This window comes from Chinchilla lanigera, unplaced genomic scaffold (genome assembly GCF_000276665.1).
Source record: "Chinchilla lanigera isolate Chin_1 unplaced genomic scaffold, ChiLan1.0 scaffold00025, whole genome shotgun sequence".
Lineage (NCBI taxonomy): Eukaryota > Metazoa > Chordata > Mammalia > Rodentia > Chinchillidae > Chinchilla > Chinchilla lanigera.
This window is the reverse complement of record NW_004955426.1, coordinates 23667694-23688408: the sequence shown is the minus strand read 5'-3', so window position 1 is coordinate 23688408 and position 20715 is coordinate 23667694. Positions and strand designations below refer to the sequence as shown.

The 20715-nt window shown below is 36.5% G+C and overlaps 1 protein-coding gene across 6 annotated transcripts in view; it reads left to right on the top strand.

The window, feature by feature from the left end:
* Fyb (FYN binding protein) overlaps window positions 1-20715 on the top strand; it is a 155732-nt gene that overhangs the window by 88678 nt on the left and 46339 nt on the right. For all 6 annotated transcript variants that reach the window (XM_013514953.1, XM_005386235.2, XM_013514952.1 and 3 more), the window contains exon 3: window positions 17648-17804. In XM_013514953.1, the coding sequence (XP_013370407.1) occupies window positions 17648-17804 (157 nt within the window). The remainder of the gene's footprint in view (window positions 1-17647; window positions 17805-20715) is intronic.

The following is a 20715-nucleotide window of genomic DNA, read 5'->3' as shown; positions in this document are numbered from 1 at the left end:
TTGTTTGTAACTCTGTATTGTCTGTACTGTTCTTTTGCTATTTTGTACAAGGTTTTCTGTCTGTTAATGTTTTCTTCCTTTTATTTAAAAAAAAATTACCTATACTTGAAAGCTGAAGAAAGGCAGGTGATGAGAGTAGTGTGTTTCAAGGAATTCTTGAAGTTACTTCACAGCCTTCTACATTTTTATAATGAACTTCGAATAAGACAACATATACTCATTATCCCACAGAGGGAATAAATTCACACTTTAGTGTGCTTCAGGACTGCCTAAAGAGCCTGGTAAAGCACTGGTTGTGATTCCAGACCAAGGTGTTAATTCATTGAGTCTGGCATGGGCAATTGCATTTCTAATTAGTTTAGAATGATGCTAATATTAGTCTCATCCCACACTTTCAACATTATTGCACTGTACTACAGTAGAAGAGAAAAATGTTGTCTCTGGTTACTTTTCTTTTAAGCAATTTATTTAAAACATGTCTTTACCATGCTGATTTTATCACAGTAGATTTGTAATATAATTTCAAGTCAGGTATTGTGATGCTCCTGCCTTTCCTTTGTTGTCCAGGATTGTTTTGCTGTTCTAGGTCTCTTCTAGTTCCAGATGATGTTTCTTTTTTTCTCTTTAAAATAAAAAAAAAATGTGTTTATTTCTTAATCTAAATCTTTACCAGAGTTAATAGCATCCCTATTAGGTGGCTTGAATTTCACTGAAAGGAGAAAGCACAATAGGTGTTTCTTACAGTGTAGTGCCTAGGCAACATGCACCAGAACCCCCTAGAATTCTAAAGGAGAATGTGGATCTCTGAGCTTTATTCAAGAGCTTCATCCAAGAGCATCTTAATCAGAATCTCTGAGAATGAGTGCTAGATCCTCTTAAGTCAAAGTTCACCTGAAAAATTTTATTTATCCCAGACTTTGAAATTTATTACCATAGATCTAAGTCCAATGATCCACATGATAATAATTTATTATTTTGATCTTTGTTGTTCTAAAAGTGTAAGCCTCCAGAAGGGTATGTCCTTTCTGGGGACTTTTTTGGCCTAAGGATCATTTATTTATCAGTTCATCAAATATATAGTGAGTCACTACTATGTGTTTATGCCCGAGAAATAGCAGTGGAAATGATATATGTACTTACTGCCATTTACAGAGCTTACATTCTAGTTGGAGGAGTAGAGGGTATAAAAGTAAGTGAACAGGCAAATTCAGAATATGCTGAGTACTGTCAAAACATAAAAGCAGAATGATGAAATTGCATGACTGAGGGGATGGCAGACAAGGTGAAACTAGGTTAGGTTAGGTAATCTCAGAGAGTGAAGATCTCTCTGGAAAGATATTGAAGTAGACACAGGCATGGTGGGCAGGTCCAGTGTTACAATGATAGGAGAGAGGAGTGTTATAGGTAAAAGGCAACTATTACAAAGTGCTTAGACAAGGACAGTCTTGATATGCTTAAAGAAACAAAAGGACCTTAGGTAGGTGGAATATCCTAGACCTAGGAGGAATGGTTCAAGATGGAATGGGAATAGTGGGCATCAACCAAGTTCCACAGATCCTAGAAGGTCATGGTTTGGAATTTGTAATAGAAAGCTACTGAAATTTGAGACACTATGAAGAGCAGTGTCGCCATTTGGTTTGCATTTTAGGACTTCTCTTTGCTGGGTGAAGTATAAACTGTAGGCAAATAAGAATGAAGTCCAAAGACTGGTTAGAAGGCCATTGTAATAATTCAGGAAAGAGGAGATGAGGCGTGGATCAAGGTAATGAAGTGGAGAGGAAAGAGATGGATGAATTTTGAATGTGTTGCAGAGGTAGTGTTGGTAGGAATTTCTTACACACTGGATATAAAGGATGGGAAAACAAGAGGAACTGATCTGAGTGATTAAATACTTCTTAATTATGTGTTAATTTCACAATTTCCTATTATGTTTGGCCTTCATACAATATTAGATAACCGGACAGTAAATATGACTTTATGATCTTTAATTTTTACAGTGAAATGGCATGGTTTAAGAATTTAATTTAGGAACTGTAAAACTGGATATTATTTGATATTAGACATTAGAATTATTGAGATGAGGCATATTTTTATGTGCAGTTGATAAACCTGACCCAACTGTGGATGACTAGGATGCTTTGGTTCAATCGACGGTCTTTGGACAATGTCAAAAATCCTCAAATTTCCCACATAAATTTTTAAATTATGCTTTAATTCCAGTGAAAATCTAAAAAAATTAACAAAAGTATATATTTATATAAATTGTCATTAAAGTACACATATACTTGGTTCAAGCTAACAAGCACAAAAGAGCAAATAAAGGCCGAACCCTGTGAGACTGCACAGTAGTTGAAAAGAGAAATAGAGTGGGACAGTTGAGTTATATCATGGAGCACAGTAAGAGAGCAATAACAGCAACAACAAAGGCAACGCCAAACTCAAAGGAAATATTTTTTATTATTGCACTTTAATCAGAAATAGAATATGGAAAGGATTTAAACAGAAAAAACAATTAAACACATGTAACTACTAATTGCTGTGGTTTATTAGCACTGTAAGAAAATGATGCAAATACACATCTAGTTCTACTAAATGGTCTTTCACTAAGGATTCAGTAGCAAGGAAAGGAATTAATATTCATAGAGTGTCCACTGTGAGCTTCTGATGGACATTGTTGTTAACTAGTGTAATTATCATTCCATTATTATGAAGTAGGATTTCTATCATTTTATAGATTAAGCTGATGCCTAGAAGGATTAAGTGATTGTGTCAGTGCAACTGAAGAATAATTTAACATGTTGGGGAGAGAAGGGCCCTCTGCGAGTCAACACTGCAGAAATCTCGCTGGAGGATGTTTGACAGAATCTAAAGGATTCTAAAACGTACAAATCCTTCATCTCAGCTGTTCTACTTTTAGATATTTATTCTAGAAAGTTTCTTGCAAGTTTTTACTGAAAAGTACGTAAGTGGATTTTCACTGCAAGATTCTTAGTAGTCAATGGGCAAAAGACTAAACAAATCAACGATTATCCCCAGAAGACTCTGGCACAGTTATCAAGAATGAAAGATGCTCAGCACAAGCTTCAGTATACAAACTTGCAAAAGGCTTTTATCAGACACGCTATACACACATACATAGTTGAGAAATGCATAGTTAAACAATAGCTGTCTCTGCCAAATGGAAGACAAGGGCCAAGAGAAGGTCATGCGAAATTCTGTGTTATTTGTACTTGCAGAAATGAGTCATATATTATTTGTGTAATTGAAATATTTATCTTTGTTTAAAGACACAAAAGAAGACAGAAACCTGCCTAAGGTCATACTTTTATTTATTTATTTATTTATTTTTTTATTTTTTTGGTTTTTCTCCGGTACCGGGAACCGAACTCACGACCTTGCACTTGCCAGGCAGGCGCTTTGCCGCTGAGCTAAATCCCCAGCCCCCATACTTTTAGTAAGAGCTTGATCTCCAAATCATTCAAAATATGTGTTCTTTCCACTCCACTCTCTGCTGCTCTGTGGCTTTTATATTTTCTCCCCTATGTTGTCTCTCCTCTATCTTTCTCTTCTCCGTGTCTGATTATCATCCGAAGTTTTTGTGGGGTCTTTTGACTCAGAAGCCTCCCTTTCTTCTATATAGGTGATTTTCCAAAAATATCTCTAACATTAGTCATCATCATAACAGAAGTAAGAAACATTTAACTGAATGGAATATATTCTCTGTATTCAACTTGTCTACATACTGTGACCCTCACAGCAACCCTGGGAGGTGGTCACTTTATCCTTCTCCCTTTAGAATCATGCCAAGAAGAACTGTCTGGGCGTGGTGGGGGAACTGTCTTCTCTGATGGCAGTCTTGGTCCTTTCGGTAATGCGTTGTGACAGTGTCTACTCTGTCAAACCTTCATAGTATTAGTAGGAAAAGAATGGCTTCTATCTAGACGAGCCACTAGTCAGGCTAGTTCCCTGAATAAACATTTTCCTATGTTGCTCCCTCTTTCTTTAAAAATATCTGTCAAAGCTGAGCGCATTGAATTAGAGAATAGAATAGTGGCCACCAGAGGGAAGGAGTGCCCAGGACAGGAAGGATGCAAGAGGTAAGTTAATGGCTAAAAAGACAAAACTTAGTGGAAGGAATAAATTCTCATGTACACACAAAGGAGATAGTAGTTAACAATGTCTTACCCCATAAATCAAAGTAACTAGAAAAGAGACTTTGAAAGTCCTTACCACAAAGAAATGATAAATGCTAGGTGTGACTGATAACCTAAATATCCTGACTTAACCATTACATACTATACAACAAAGTACGTCATACTGTAACCCATAAATATGTACAATTATTATCTAGCAATTAAAAATTAAATTTTGAAAAAAGGTATCTTTCATAAATTAATACACATTGAGTGTCCTTAATTTGAAAATCCAAAATTTTAAATGTTTCAAAGCCTGAAATTTCTCAAACTTCTGCCGGACAGGAAGTGGAAAGTTCAGCACCCAACCTCATGTGAAGGTTGCAGCCAAACTGTAGTGCACTAAAAACACTGAATAACATGACCTAAGGTGTCCATTTCTAAGGTGTCTCATCATGTACCTGCAAATATTCCAAAACCCAAAACACTTCTCATCCTTAGAATCTGCAATAAATGATACTCAATGTGTATAGCTCAGAAGTATGTTTTGTTGGATATAGAGTTTTTGGTTTATCTGTTAGGCTGGTTTATTTTGTCCAGTTTGCAGCCAGTAGTTGCTAGTATTGAAAAATTGGAAGATGTCATAGAAAAATCTAGGTTTATTCTTTCCACACTTATGATATGTTAGATCCCCACAGTGGCCACTCCTTTGCCACTGGCATTCCGCGCACGCTCACCGCAGGCCCAGGCTCTCAGCCCCATACACAAGGGCACGTTCCGTTCTGGGTCCCACAGACAGTTGAGTTTGCAGCATTTGTTTGCCCCCGCTCTAAGGCTATAATATCTCCCTTGCAGCAGTAATATTTATTCCTTCTGTGTTTGTAGATGTCATTTTTTCAGGTTATATTGATATTACTTGAAAAGTGTGACCAAGGATTTCTACATATTGATTTATCCAAAATATTCATTATTCCCTCAACAAATAAAAGTTAATCCAAGAAATCTTCTAAAACTTGAGTTGTAGTGTTTTCTTACTTCCTATACAAGTACACTTTGAAACTAACTTTCGGTATTGGAAGAAAAGACATTCTATTACTGTCTTCTGTCCAAATAGGTTCTCTCTTAGAGTTGAAAAGAGTGTTCTGTGTTCTCTTAACATCTGACAAAGAACTTTTCTTGTAAACTGACTTTGTTGCCTTTAAAGTATTTAAATATTTAACATTCTTAAAATGTTAAAGTTTTTCTTTGATTGTTGGTTGGTTTAGTGAGACAAATTCTTGATATGTAGCTCACGCTGGCCTCAGACTCATAATCCTCCTGCCTCAACTTTCCAAGTGCTGAGATTACAGAGATGTACAACCTCTTCCAGTTCAGAATTTAATAATTAACATTCTTTACCAACAAAGGGAAAATATCTAAAGGTCAGCAAATTCTGGTCAAATTATTACCTAATTTGAATCTCATGTTAGTCTATAAATGGAACATAAATAAAATTATGTATTAAAAATAATTTACCTTTTATTATTATAGATAATTAAATAGCCAATAAAGTTATTAGGGAAGGGAATTTTTAAGAATTAAAAAATATTCAGAGACATTGAATGTTAAAGTGAGATCTGATACACAAGAGTTTAACATAGTGAACAAAGCCTTTATTTTTCTCTCACTGATCATCAGATTTGTTTTGATCTCTACCCTTCACCTTCTTCATAATTTTTGCTTTGATTATCTATGCAAACAGTGATGTTTCAGTATTACTTTTCTTTCCATTTTGATGGGCTAGTCTAAACTGGCAAACATTTTCTTGGTAGCCTGCTTTCAAAGCAAAAGTTTTCTTACTAATATAGTTATAGTGCTTTGTTTTCAGTTAAATTAGTTTTGAAAATTTCCCATCCACTAGGGTTTACAAATCCTTTGAAGATAAGAACAGAATACTTTGAATGATGACAGGAAAAATTCCGTAGATTTTTTTAAGTCTATGACCCAGAAGTTTCAAATTCGTACACTTAAGGTTGCTGAGGAGCCTCTGAATTTTTTTAAGGTACTTTAATATACATAGCAACATCTATTTATATATCTGTGTTGTATATGATATTCTACACTACATCAAATATCAATCATTAGAGAAATAATACTCAGTTTTTAGCTACTTATCTAAATAAAATGCTATATTGCTAGTACTCCTTATAAAGGAAACAGACAAATAGAATGTCTTATGAACAGATGAAAATTCCTCAGTACAACATATAAAAACACCGGTTAAATTGTACCAATTTTTATCATTTTTAAACCCTCTAAGAGCAAAATGTATGATAATATACAATGTTTATGCGGTTATGGAAAAATAAGTATTCTCTTCCTGTGCTAGAGGATATATGAATCTATAAAATCTTACTATAAGGCAGTATTTACCAAAATGTTTAATGTGTATCTTCTTTGGATTAAGAAATTATTTTCTAGGAATTTATCATACAGATACATTTTTGCTTATGGTCAAAGATAGGAACACAAAAATAGTTTTGTAATTATAATTCCTTAATATCAAAAAATATCAAAAAGTAAGAAACAACCCAAAGTTACTTGAAAGGTTAAACAAGGAGTTATGTAGCAATTCTTCAAGGCACTATATATACCCAATGCAAACAAGCAGATCCACACAAAAGCCTGTACATAAATGTTCATAGCAATATTCTTTATTACAGCTAAAATATGGGAACAATTTAAATGGCCATCAGCTGATAAATAGATAATAAATGTAACAGAACCACACAATGGAATATAATTCCACCATTAAAAAAGAATGCAATGCTACTATGTGCTATATAGCTGAACTGCAGAAAACTATAAACAAGCGAAAGAAACCATCACAAACCCCCATATGATTCTATTAATATGAAACATCCAGAATAAATGTACTCTACAGAGACAAAACTAAGAGTTGCCTAAGACAGAAGGCTGAGTGGGCAGGGATAGGGAGTGACCCCTAGTAAGTGCATGGGTTTATTTTGGGGGACCCATGTGTTATAAAATTAGAACATAGCGCTGGTTGCACAAATAAAACAGATATAAATATATATATTTTTTGGTATCGGGAATCAAACTCAGGACCTTGCACTTGCCAGGCAGGCGCTTATGTCGCTGAGCTACATCCCCAGCACTTGGAGTACTATATTCTAAGTCAACTTACATAAATTGCATCTCTATATATTTTTAATAATTTAAATATCCAACAATAATGAGATTGTCCATATAAGAGAGGATTCCAAGTTTCATTAAAAAACACAAAAAACAGATTGCTTTATTTGTGCCAATATTGAATGATCATTTTTTTAAATTAAAAAAGCAAGCCATGCATGGTGGCACACAACTATAATCCCAGCACTCAAAGGGGGATGAAGCAGAAGGATTGCCATGAGTTTGAGGCCAGCTGGGGCTGGTGTGTTGAGGCCCAGCCTGGAATACATAAGGATTCCCTGTCTCAAAAAAGTTGGTTTTTTCTTTTTTAAATTAAACCAGGTGTGGTGGTGCACGCCTGTAATCCCAGCACTTGCAGGTGGATGCAGGAGGATCGCCACAAGTTCGAGGTCAGCCTGGGCTACATAGTGAGGTCAAGGCCAGCCTGAAATGCACAACAAGATTCTATCTCAAAAAAGCGGGGAGGGGACGAGAATATAGCTCCGTGGCACAAGCACCTGTCTGGAAAGCGCAAAGTCCTGAGTTCAATGCCCAGTACTAGACAAACAAAAACCCTTAAATTAAGAAAGCAAAGCACAGAATAAAGAATGTACCATGGTCCTGTGCATTTCTTGAGAGATATGGGGGAAGACTGTAACAATTGTTGTCCTTGAGGATGGAAGCCAACACATGGAAGTTTAAACCATGAGATTTCCTTTTCAGCTGGAATATTTCACTATGTATAAACTTATTTTGCAGTGGGCTTTAAATATTATTTCCAAAACAAAAAAAAATCAAATTAGTAAATCATTGAGTGCTTTACTAGGTCTGATGTGTATGTATGTATATATGTATGTGCACATGTATGTATAATATATATGTATATAAAATGCTGCCAGGTATATGCTCACATCAATGCTTTAAACCAGCCCTCAGAAAACACTGTTTAACTAAGATGAAAATAAATAAATCAATGGATAAGTAATCTATTGCAATTTAAGGAAAATAGAAATTGGGTCCAATACCACACGTGAGTGCTCTGTGCAAAACATGGGGCTCTCTGAGCTGCATCAGGCTGCCTGGTATTAATAGGAAGGACAGCAGTGCAGCCTGACCACAGGGAGGGGAGCTTTTCAGAACTTGCTTTCTATCCATCGGTCAGATGTGTCACCATGAGCCTGTTCTTTCCTCATAAGTGGAAACTTAGAATTTATTGCAAAAACTACTGTACGACGATGATTCCTAACTCTTAGGCATGTTCAACATTTGACTTGCTCGGCTTGCAATGAGTGAACAAGAACATATAATATAATTAATGCATATTGATCGTATGGAAAAAATGTACACTGACAGGTTTATTCAGAGCGTATCCTATAGCAAACACAACAATTCTAGGATCTGCAGCAGCTTATCAGTGGCACTGGACACCTATTATGTGCTCCACAGGTTCATGTGTTGTTTCAAATTCTCTTGGCCACCCTGCAAGTTGCAGCCAGTAGGTCTCTTTTTTACAGACAGGGAATAAAAATACTCAGAAGCAAAATGAATTGCTCAAAAATATCCTATAGTTATGACTAAGATTAGTAGTCAAACTCCGCCCCTAATGACTCCAGCACAAGTCTTCTTTCTACTAAAACACTTGTGTTCTCATGTTGAAAATTGTTTCTGGTTTGTTTAGGAGTCAAGAATGTGAAAACAGTATTCAGTTATTTGATACATACCAGAGTAAATTTAAGGGTTTAGGGTTAAACTTCTTGATTCTTAGCCTATTGCAAGATTCTATACAAGAATCCGGATTTAAGTTAGTTTGGAGGGAAGATTTTTTTTATTTTTTACAGTTACAGTAGGTAGACTGCAATATATCATTGATAAAGCTGGATTACAGAGTAGCCAAGAAGAATGGGAGCATTTATAAAAATCTATAACACATAAGGTGCTTCTGCAGTTATGTGTCCATTTCACAGATGTGAAAATGAAGACTTGAAGAAGCCAAGCAGTTTATCCAAGTCCCAATATTGAGTAAATTTGCTGTAAAGAAGAGCAAAATCAGCTGGTACCCAGACTGGGGGATAAGACTGAGAGAGCACTGCTGGTTTTTTTTTTTTTTTAAAGGCAATCAGACCATGTTTAAATGGAAAGCATATTTCAAAACATGAAAAGTGACCAGCCATGTGTGGTAGCGAATGCCTATAATCCCAGCACTCAGAAGGCTGAGGCAGGAGGAACAGGGAATTCGAGGCTAGCCTGGATTGCATGGTGAGTTCAAGGCCAGCCTGAGCTATGTAGCAAGACTCTCTCTCTCTCTTAAAAAAAAGAAAACAAAACAAAAGAAAAAGAAAAATTGCAGAGCGCAGAGTGAGTACTTCATACTGTTTCTTGCTTGCAGCGAGTGAAGGGGCTGATAATAACTGGGACAGGCCACATGAGGAAGGGGTGCGGTGGGAACCAAGAGCAGCAGTCAGCTTGGAAGGGAGGAATGGCATTTTCCAGAGAATCAGAATAGAGGAAATGAGAGATACAGTAAGAAGACACAGTAGCAGGGAAATTTAAATTAGAATGAAAGGCAAGCAAGGATGGAACAGTCTCACACGCTTAGCAAAACAGAAGGTAAAGTGATTGGTGGCAAATGAAAAAGGTAAGAAAAGAAATACAGAAATCTGCAGAGGTTAAAAATGAGCGTGGTGGTGAGTGGAGTAATTCACCACACAGTCAATTAATTCTCTTACCTTTGCAGTAGTCCTTCAGCTCTCTCTTGACTTCTTAGCAAAATGCCCCTTATCTCCATGGAAACCTTTATCTCCTGTCAAAATACCCTAAGCATATGTCCTTGCTTGTCTCACGTGAGAGTAACAGCTTGCAAATGTGCCATCCTGACTGTCCAAGAGACCAGCTCTGCTCAGTTGCAGCGGCCCATATCCCTATGTGGTCCTGCCATACTTGGAGGAAAGAATTCTAAGCATTTTTTTTTAAATAAAAAGTTTTTATTTTGCTAAGCATAAATTAATATGCATGGTCAAGCATCTGTAAGAGATTCCATTAAGAGTCCCACCTGGAGTGTTTAACAAATTGCTGAGTGCAGACTGTCCCAGTCTGGCCTCTGGAGAGCCATCTAGATTCTGAGCTTTTCTTCCTACCTGGATGGCTCATGCAGTATGCCAATGTGGTATGCCAATGCAATATGCCAATGTGGGTCCACAGAAAATGAAAGTTTATATACTAAGTTGCCATTAACTGGCTAAATACTGAGACAGATGTTTAATACTTTCCAAATAAATAAATAAATGGGAAACTTATGTAAATAACTTCTGAATTTGTTAATTCAGGATAATTAGAAATTACTTTATTTGTGACACCGCTTATCTTTGTCATTCCATCTTTTATGTTTATACAGTGCTTTGGGCTTTTAAGGATGTTTTCACAATTATTAGGCCATTTACTCCTTACAATCCCTGTAAAGGGGTTGGACTCATTTAATTCCTAATTTGAAAGAGGGAGAAGCTAAATTACATAGATGATGTCTGGTTTGCCAAAAACAAATAGGTGGGTGGTGACAGAACTGATGACAAAATCAGTTTTCTAAAGCCCATCCCAATTCTTTTTTTTTTAACTTTTTAAAATTTTCTTTATTTTAAAAACTAAAAGAAAGAAAATATATTAACAAACAGACATCCATTTACAAAATAGCATAAGAACAATACGAACAAAAGTTACAGACAAAGTGGTAGGAAATTAACCAAGGCTGTTGTATTACTTATTGATATCTTCAAAGTGATTTTTCAGGAAAACAAATAGATACATACAAGATTGATCAAACAAGTAATCATTAACTGTTCCTTTCTGTAGAGCAATAGAAGACAGTAGTATAACTATGTTAGCTATCCTGTATATACATACTTACATAATTTCCCCTTCTTTCGCTTCTCTTTTCCTACACCCCAGTTGCCCTTTACTTTTGAGCATTTGCCTTTCATTTCACAATGTCTATCATACCTCCTAGTTTTTATTCACTCTTTCAGGTCTTACACTAATGAGACAATATGATGCTTACACATGCAGGTCTGATTTATTTCACTTATGAGTATGGTCTCTACTTGTGACTATTTCCCTATAAAAGCCTTGCGTTTATCTTTCTTTATAGTTGAGTAATATTCCATTATATAAAAGTACCACAATTTTTTTATCCAATCCTCAGTAGAAAGCCCATCCCAATTATAACACAGTCCAAAAAAATCAGAATTTAATGTGGTCAGAGTCTGGAGTCAGAGTTTTCTGGCAACTGAAAGAAAACGGGTGCAGTATCTTTGGTTCTGCAAAGACATACACAGATTAGGTATAAAATTAGGAACTAGATCTCAAGCTGTTCTTTAGACCTCTGGGGACATGGAAGCTTTAAGTACGTTTTTTTAGTCAAAAGCCTCAAACATTAGAGTGTGCAGGGTAAACTTCCTGAATCTTCATAGCTCTGTGGGTTGCAAGAGTATTGTGGCAATGTATAGAACCAGGAATTTGGTTAGCAGAAAGACCGAAAATGCAGTTTGTGACACAGTATGATTTCCATTTCCCATGACTATACCGCTATTCTTATACTACCGCCACCTCTTCTCATCCAGTTCCTTTCCTTAAATTCTGCTTGTTGCTTGCTTGTGTGTTTGCTTGTTTAGACAAAAAATCTCACCATGTAATGTACCCTGTGTTTCAGTGAGCCTGGAGCCACCCTTCAGAGCAGGGCTGGCTATTTGTTTGGCCTCTTTGATCCACATAGGGCATCTTCTACTCATTCCTTCCTGGCAAAGTGGTCCTGGTGCCCCACACCTCTGGGAACACCTCAGCAGGGGCTTGTGATTTGTGCAAGGTCTCTTCTGAAGTTCCAAAATTAAGAGATGAAAAGCTGGGTGTGGTGGCACACTCCTGTAATCTCAGCACTGAGGAGGCTGAGGCATGAGGATTGTTGTGAGTTTGAGGCCAGTCTGGGCTATAAAGTGAGCTAAATGTCAGCCTGAACTGCATAGTGAGACCCCAAAAAGACAAAAAAATAAAAAGTAAAAAAAAAAGGAGACGAAAGGTTGATTGTTAATTTCATAGCTTCTTGAAAGTTGTCCTCATGTTGAAGAATGTCTTGCAATCCTTCTCACCTTTGTTCCCAGCCATCTTCATTTGTTTATGCCCAGTATGAACTTTCCTCTAATGCAGATACGGTCAACTCATTGTTTTTGCCACAGTCCCTCAAGCTCTCTCTTGACTTGTTAGCAAAATGCCCCTTATCTCCATGGAAACCTTTATCTCCTGTCAAAATACCCTAAGCACATGTCCTTGTTTGTCTCAGGTGAGAGTAACAGCTTGCAAATGCACCTGGTGAACCTCTTTGCTGAGCCAGGCTGACTGTCCAAGAGACCAGCTCTGCTCAGTTGCAGGGGCCCATATCCCTAAGTGGTCCTGCCATACTTGGAGGAAGGAATTCTAAGTGGGTTCTTAAAACCATAGCCTGCCTAGACCATCCCCCAATCCTTGGGTCACTTGCTGTCCTGTCCCATATTTCATATGGTTAAGTCCTTTTTAAAATTTATTTCCAGTTCCTCGATTCCAGTTCTTGCAGATTTTCCTCACCTACCTGTCCACATTAATCATCTTCTAGAACCCATTTTCCACCATATTCTGAATGTCTACATTCCAGCTTGCTGGTTTCCAAAATCAAATTCTGAAACATCACAAATTTAGCATCTAAAACACCCATGTATGTGAACTTAATAGTCTCTACAGCCAATTCTCCCTTGCATGAAACTCAAAATACTTGCAAAATCATACTGAGAGGAAAGATACAAATCAAGGCAGCTGAACTTACCCCAAATCTTAGAAAAGTTTGTTAATGTTTTTATTTGAACTTACCAAATCTTTCCATTTTTTTTTCTTTGAGAAGCAAGAGAACATAGAAAGGGCTTTGATATTACAGGAAATTTATATCTTCTCATTTTACTATAGTTCAACATCCATCCACTTCTTTCCATAAGTAAAAAGAATTATTTCTGAGAATCTACAATATTACTAATTGTTTTTTAGTATGCTTCATACAGCCTAGATTGAGACCTTTAGAGTCAATCATATAAAGCCTGCCTGTTTTATTGGCCCAGAGAAACCAAGATGCTTTTCCTTAAAATTATTTTGTATACATCCAAACATATTCCTTGCAGTATTTGAATGTAACCATAGATTTTTGCAAAGCAAAATGTTTCACTGGTGCCAGCTAGTGTCATATGCTTTAACATATGCTCATCCAGCCTTGATGAGAAGCAGAATACCTAAACCGTGCTCAGAGCCTCATTAAGTGTATTGATTATCTTTAACAATTTTTGAAAAGTAATTTTAATTTCAAATCCAACTAGATGCTCTCCGTCTCTCATCCCTGCTCTCCTCTGGCCGTGGTGGTGGCCAGATGGCCGCCCGAAACTGAAAACCCCATTTTATTCCAAACCCAGGAGAAAAGCAATTGCACTCTTTCTGGGTTGCTCAGGCAATTATAATCAAGGGAAGGACAGTGGATTCCAGGCAGGCAGAACGTCCGGGATCCACCCCAGATGCCTTATCAAAAGCTCATCAGTCTAGGTATACACAGAAAGATCTACAGGCTCCCTGGTAAGTCCACTTCCAGTGTTTCCAATTCAAAGTGTTCGTCGTTCCCCAAAACATGTTGACAATGTCTCACCTCCGCACCTTAGTTTACTTTCCTACAGTAATCCATCCTACTTGTCAAAATATTTTTCATGAAAATAGAAGTCACAAGTGACCAATAAATTTTTCTTCTATTTGGACAAATTATTTATTAATATCCACTAATAGAGACTTATTCTCTTCTGTTACAAATTACTTACACCTTTACCAAACCATATTTCATTTATTTATGTATTTGTTTATTTAGTCTTTTTGAGAGGGTCTTGCTATGCAGTTCAGGCTGGCCTTGAGCTCACTTTGTAGCCCAGGCTGGTCTCAAACTTACAATAATCCTCCTGCCTCAGCATCCCTCAGTGCCAGGATCACAGGCATGTGTCACCACTCCCGGAGGACTATATTTGAAATAAATTAAAATAATAAGATAAATTTTTATCTGTCAGATTTACTAGAATGTTTGCTGTTCATTCTATCATAAAAGTCATTCAAAGTAGTCAGTGCAATCATGCGTATAATAATGTTTCAAGCAGCAGCTGTGATACATATATTTGTAATAAGTATTATTGATATAAAGGATAAGAAGCACACAATATGCAGTGATAAAATGTGCAACATTCCTTATTGAAAATTCCAGATAGCCAGTTCTTTAGTAGTTAATCTATCAGTTGCAATTAATGAATGAATGTAGCTCCAACATGAATAGTGACTGATATTTATTTATGTTAACAAGCAGGCAAATGTGAGATAGTAAAGATATATGCCAGAAGTTCACTCATTTGTCATGAATGTGAGTGACTACTTAGCTGAGTTGGATAATAGCAATTAACCGTAAATAATTTTCCAAATACAAAAAAAATTCCTCAATTTTCTATGCTACTCACAGTAACTACAGAAATTATACACCTAACTCTGTATATCAACATTTTCTCTATAACTTTTTTAACTCTTACGATCAACACAATGAACCAAGGCTGGATTTACAGTGTTTCTAATTTCCAGGGGCTACTTGCTAACTGCATCTAAGTTCAACTTACCGTAGCAAGGTCACTGGTTAGTGGTATGCACTTATATAGTCCTTCCAACACTTGCAGCACTTCTTATCACAATTTATATGCATTAAAATTATATTCCTTTAGTTACTATCTAGCTCCCTAAATCCATGAGAGAGGAAATTTTTTAATCTTTGATCTATTTCTAGTGCCTAGAACAGAGACTGACATACAGTAGGCATCCAATAAGTATTTATTAGTTGTAAAATAAAACATTGAATTTACAATCTGCCAGGCCTTGTCCCCAGTGATTTATTTGCATATGCCAGAGCATGAGTCCTCATATGAGGTGGCACTGCTGTTATTTCCATTTTACAGATAAAACCAGAAAATTACTGATCCAAGTCACTGAAAGGTAAATGGTAGAGTTGGGATTTAAACCCAGGCTTCCTACTTTCCCCCATGGTAGGTTCTCAGAGCCATGATTCTGGCAAAGAGAGATTCCAGGATGAGTTCTCTGTTACAGAATTTAAAAGGAACCAAGCCCGATTAGAACACATGAATAGAAACAGTCTACAGGACCAGATAAGTTACCTGACAGGTTTAACTGTGTAGAGAAAATTTGAAAGCATTTTGTAGAACCACTGGAAGTTGTGGGAAGAAAGAACTCTGAAGAAACTCTGCAAATGATAAAATGAGGGAATTATTAACTCTAGGAAAACAGTAAGTTGAATGAGAAAGTCAGTGTGATCAGAACACTGGCTCAGCAAACAATATTTCTAAGTCATGATAATGCAAATAGTCATTCAAATTTCATCAAAAATGGTCATGGTACCAGGTGGTACATGTCTGTGACCCCAGAACTCTGGGAGGCTGATACAGGAGAATCAAAAGTCAGACCTCAATTTAATCTTTTAGTGATACCTGGTGTCAAAATTTAAAAACAAAAAATTAAGGACTCAAATGTAGCTCACTGTGAAGGTCTTAGATTCAATCCTCAATATCGTTACCCCTAGAGTCATGGCTTTCTATATTAGAAAGAGGACAGCAAAATTCCACATCTACCAAATAGAAAGTCAACGACCTTTCCAGGAACCGTGAGTCAAATTGCAGATGTAATAGTAGAAGTATGGCAATAAATGCAAAGGAAATATCTAGGATGCTGACATCATTATATCCAGTAGGAAGGATGCAGTCTTTGTTATTGTTATATGTTATTTGGCATTATTATGCTAATAATATATGCTAATTTCCAAGCATGTATTATTTTAATAAAAAATGAAATTAAAGCAGAAAGGTAGATTTTTTCTATGATATTGTCAAATACTCAAAACACGATAATCCATTGTTGACAAAAACATACAAAAAAACAAGCACGCATATACTAACCAATGAAGCTGTCTATTGGTATCCCTCTGGAAGATTATTTGGTATTTTATTTCAAACACCCTACAAAAATTCTGTTTGAGTATTACTACTTACTGGAGTTTATTCTAAGGGAAAATGTATTGAGTCATCTTTTATTATAGTAAAAAAAGAAATAACACAAATATGTAATATTTTGTTTCCAAGGGTTTTTTTGAGACCTAAACACTCGTACATCTTTATAGATACAGTATGATAATTCAACGCATGTATACAATTTGTTTTCAACCCAGGGTAATAAGCCCTCAGATGTTATTTCTGTGTGTTGGAAGCTTTCATATTCTTCTGGTTTTTTTTTAATCTGTCAGAGATTGTTGTAGCCAATAATTACCTTACTGTGCTGTAGGAAACCAAAATCAATTCTTCATCTCTAACAGAGGTTTTGCCCCTCTCTAACTTCTTTCAGCCCATTTCCTCCGCCCTTCCCAGTCTCCAGTAACCACTGTTCTACTCCATCCTTACACCTGGTTGGCTTTTGTCTTTCACAAGTATAAGGACATGTGGTGCTTTTAATCATGGTGTCTATTTAAAGAAAAACTGTACAATTATTAAAATTTATATTGATGTGGAAAATATTCATTAAAAAGCTAACAGCAGAATGGAAAAATGATTTTAATTTGCTTTTTTTCCATAAAAGCATGTATTTCTATTAAAAGTTCTAAAATCCATTCAACCTAACAGTTACTGCTGGGGATGGGTTTATGGGTGGTATATATTTATTTAAATTTGTTAGTGTTTATAATTTTATAATGTATATAATTTATCTATGAAATTCATGATTCAGTGATTTAAAAGTCACACCTCAATAAAATATAACTTATTAAAGACTCAAGGAGTATCAAAAGAAAAGTGTGTTCCCTATAAAAGATGATGTGAACACTAAATTTCTTTGGTCTGAAATAATGGGTCCAATGAAAACAATCTATATTTGTAAAATCACAAAGAATGTAGTATAAAGTTGGCATGGGCATGTTCACAAAACCTAGAATGTTAAAAATAATATTTATAAAAGCTTAGAAAAGGTGAGAAAATTTATTTTTTAATGAGAATTAAACTCAAGAATATATCTATATCATGAAATGGAGCACTTCAAATGTCATGCCCTATGATACTTAAAATATTAGATTTTTTAAAGCATTCGTTCGGCTTGGGATGCATTACTGGCATTGTTATATTCAAGATTCTCACTTCTACAGTCTTGGAAAGGCCAGTTCTTGTATTTTGAAGATTTGTCTTCATTCACAATACTATTTCTTTGATTCTTAGGTACCATCAGGAGCCAGACATCCTACTCTACAACTTCCCTGCCACCAACTCCATCATCCCAGCGACCCAGCCAACCTCCACTGCCAGCATCTCATCCATCACAGCCTCCAGCCCCAAGCCTACCTCCCAGAAACATTAAGCCTGCCTTTGACCCAAAGTAAGCAAGAGATTATCCTGTCAGTTTTTGGCAATGTCTTGCCATAGATTTTCAAATTATCCATGGCTGAGTGCTGAGGGTCCTGTATAACATCTGGGGCACATCTGTGGGCACTGGCAGAGCGAAGGGCGAGTGAGCAGGCAGCTCTCACATTCATATCATTTTAAGTCTGAACATCCCTTGTTTATCTGTTTCATGTTGTTTCCCCTTAAGGGTTCATCTGAAGAAAATTTCTACCACCTTTTTCAAAGTTCTGAGGGTTTTTGGAGGTCACCACACCACCACCATCTCCTCTACTATCCTATGACCACCATTGTAATCACCATCATTACCACCGTTATCCTCATCAACCAACACCACCATATTTTACTGTCTGTGACGTGCTAGGTATTTTACATACGTAACCTTTATATCCCTATCGAGTTAGTGGTGTTATTATCATCCACGGATAAGGAAATGAAACCTCAGAAGGCCAAGAACTTCTCTAGATCAAATGACAGTGTAGAGAAGAAACTCGAGCCAATGTCAATCTTAGTGCAAAGTAAACATGTGCTTTAAGCCACTGTACTAACTAGCTCCATTGAGTAAACAATGCAGGTGTTTTCCTGCCCTTCAGAATCTTGACTGTATGTTAAAAATCTAGGAAATGTTGGCCCACTGTTGCCTATATTTTCTTAGATGACATTTTTTAAAGGAATGTTACAGTTCTATGGGTTGCTATGTGTGGGCTCCTTTCCTGTGATTTACCAAAACAGCTGATTTATGAGGAGGCAAGAAGAAGATTGGAACAGAATGACATGTTTTAAAAAGAAGAGATATTCACACAATGGCAAACAGAGACTATTATGGCAAGATATGCTTCATTTTCCCTTTCCTCTTCAAAAAAATTGCTTTACATGATTTCCTTCACCACAAATAAGTAATATCCTAACATAGTACAGTTTGGTTTTCCTTCACTGTGGTCCCCCTGCCAGATTGATGTTGCTTACAGTGCGAGTACTTATTATCCATAGTCCAGGTCATAGAAACTGAATATTGGAATATTGGATTGACAGCCTTCCTTAAATGTTTCATCATTACAACTTAGAGCAGGGTTTGAAAACATATTTGTCATGGGTAGTCACTACTATTTTTCACTTTATAATGTTTCTTTGGGTTTTAAAGTCAGTAAGTAAAAGTGTTTGAGAGTTCATGGGTTATTATCTTATATATGGCCTGCTTTGCATATTTGTATTAACTTCATGCCTGTCTAGGTATTTGAGTTTATGAATGTTCATTAATTAATTTATTTTTGGTCTTTTTGAGACAGGGTCTCGCTATGCAGTTCAGGCTGGCCTTGAGCTCACTTTGTAGCCCAAGCTGGTCTTGAACTTGCAACAATCCTCCTGCCTCAGTCTCCTGAGTGCTGGTATTGCAGGCATGTGCCACCATGCCCAGCTATAAATGTTAATTTAGAGACAGGCCCCTCAGGAGATCCCACCACCAAATAACCAGATTAAGGCATCTGCTCACTAATAATAAATAAAGGCTAAGTGAATATTAGTTTAATTAAGATAACTAATTAATATATTTTGTATAAGTGATTTCTATATAAAGTATTTTCCTTTCATGTGCATAAAGCCATGCTACATTTTTCTAATTTTTTCCTACTCTAGTAAATCTAATGAATTAGATTTTGATCTTAGTGTTCTAAATTTTATTATATGATCCTATCCTGGTTATTGGCTTTAATGGGACTTCTGTGTGCAGCATAATTCTAGTGAGAAATTCTAGTAAATAAGTAACATGAAATCTGAAAATTAAAATGAAGGCTAGTAATTCTTTGACTAAATAAATTGCAGAAAGGAAAATTATTTGACACAATTTATATGTTCCAGGCATTTCCCAAACCACTTACATATTTGGTGGTTCACTTAAAGAGGTGCAAGACAGAACACAGTAATACTAATGGCTGAGCTTCACTACAGAAAATAAAAAGAAGGTACAGGCAGCAGCTGGAGATGTCCAAGCATGGGCTTCTGACATCCTCTTCCTGCAAGCCTGAGAATCACATACTGTGAGCACCAGTTTCCCCAAAGATGGAAATCAATGCATGTGTCATGCAGCTTCCCAATGAAGCCAACTAGAGACAGTGCTCAAGGTTCTGACTGAAGTCTGATCACATAGTACCTTCTGCCTAGCAACTACCAAGAGACCAAAATCCTAGATGGAAAAGAGGTGCTTATCACAAGTCACTTTGTTTGCATAGTCTAGGCATAGCAAAGTACTTTCATCAGCTAGAAAAGTCCTCAGGTCAGTGTACAAAAGTTTATAGAAGCTGAGTTCCTATATACCATGTTCCAACCTTGGTAGCAGATTCTTCTGAAAAATAGCAGATCTAGTCCTATCATGCTGATACTTTATTGAAATATTAATCCCTAGAATCTATCATGATAAGGTAAGAAAATAAGCTATAAGAGAAAGAAAAGATTTCAAAGGTAGTCCTGTAGCATGGGCTACTACTTCCCGAGAGCCCTGGTCTATTTAGAATCCTGGTCTATCCTCCCAGTTTTGCAAGGAATCTTACAAAGAAGGCAAAGTTGCAACAGGCCCACTGAGGTGAGGCATGGTGGAGTATAACTAGAATCCTAGGTACAGGAAGCAGAGGCAGGAGAATCACAAGTTTGAGGCTGGCCCAGGAAACTTGGTAAAATCTTGCCTCAGAGTAGCTCAGTGGTAGACTGCTTGCCTTGCATGTGCAAGACCCTGGGTTCAACTCCTAGCACTATCAAAAAGAAGGAGAAAGTAGACAACAAAGAGGAGGAGGAAGAGGAGAAGTACAACCAACCAGGCTCAGATTCTTACTTTTATTATTGTTCTCAACAAAGATTAGCAAAATCCACTAATAATAATACACTTTCCCTCATTCTTG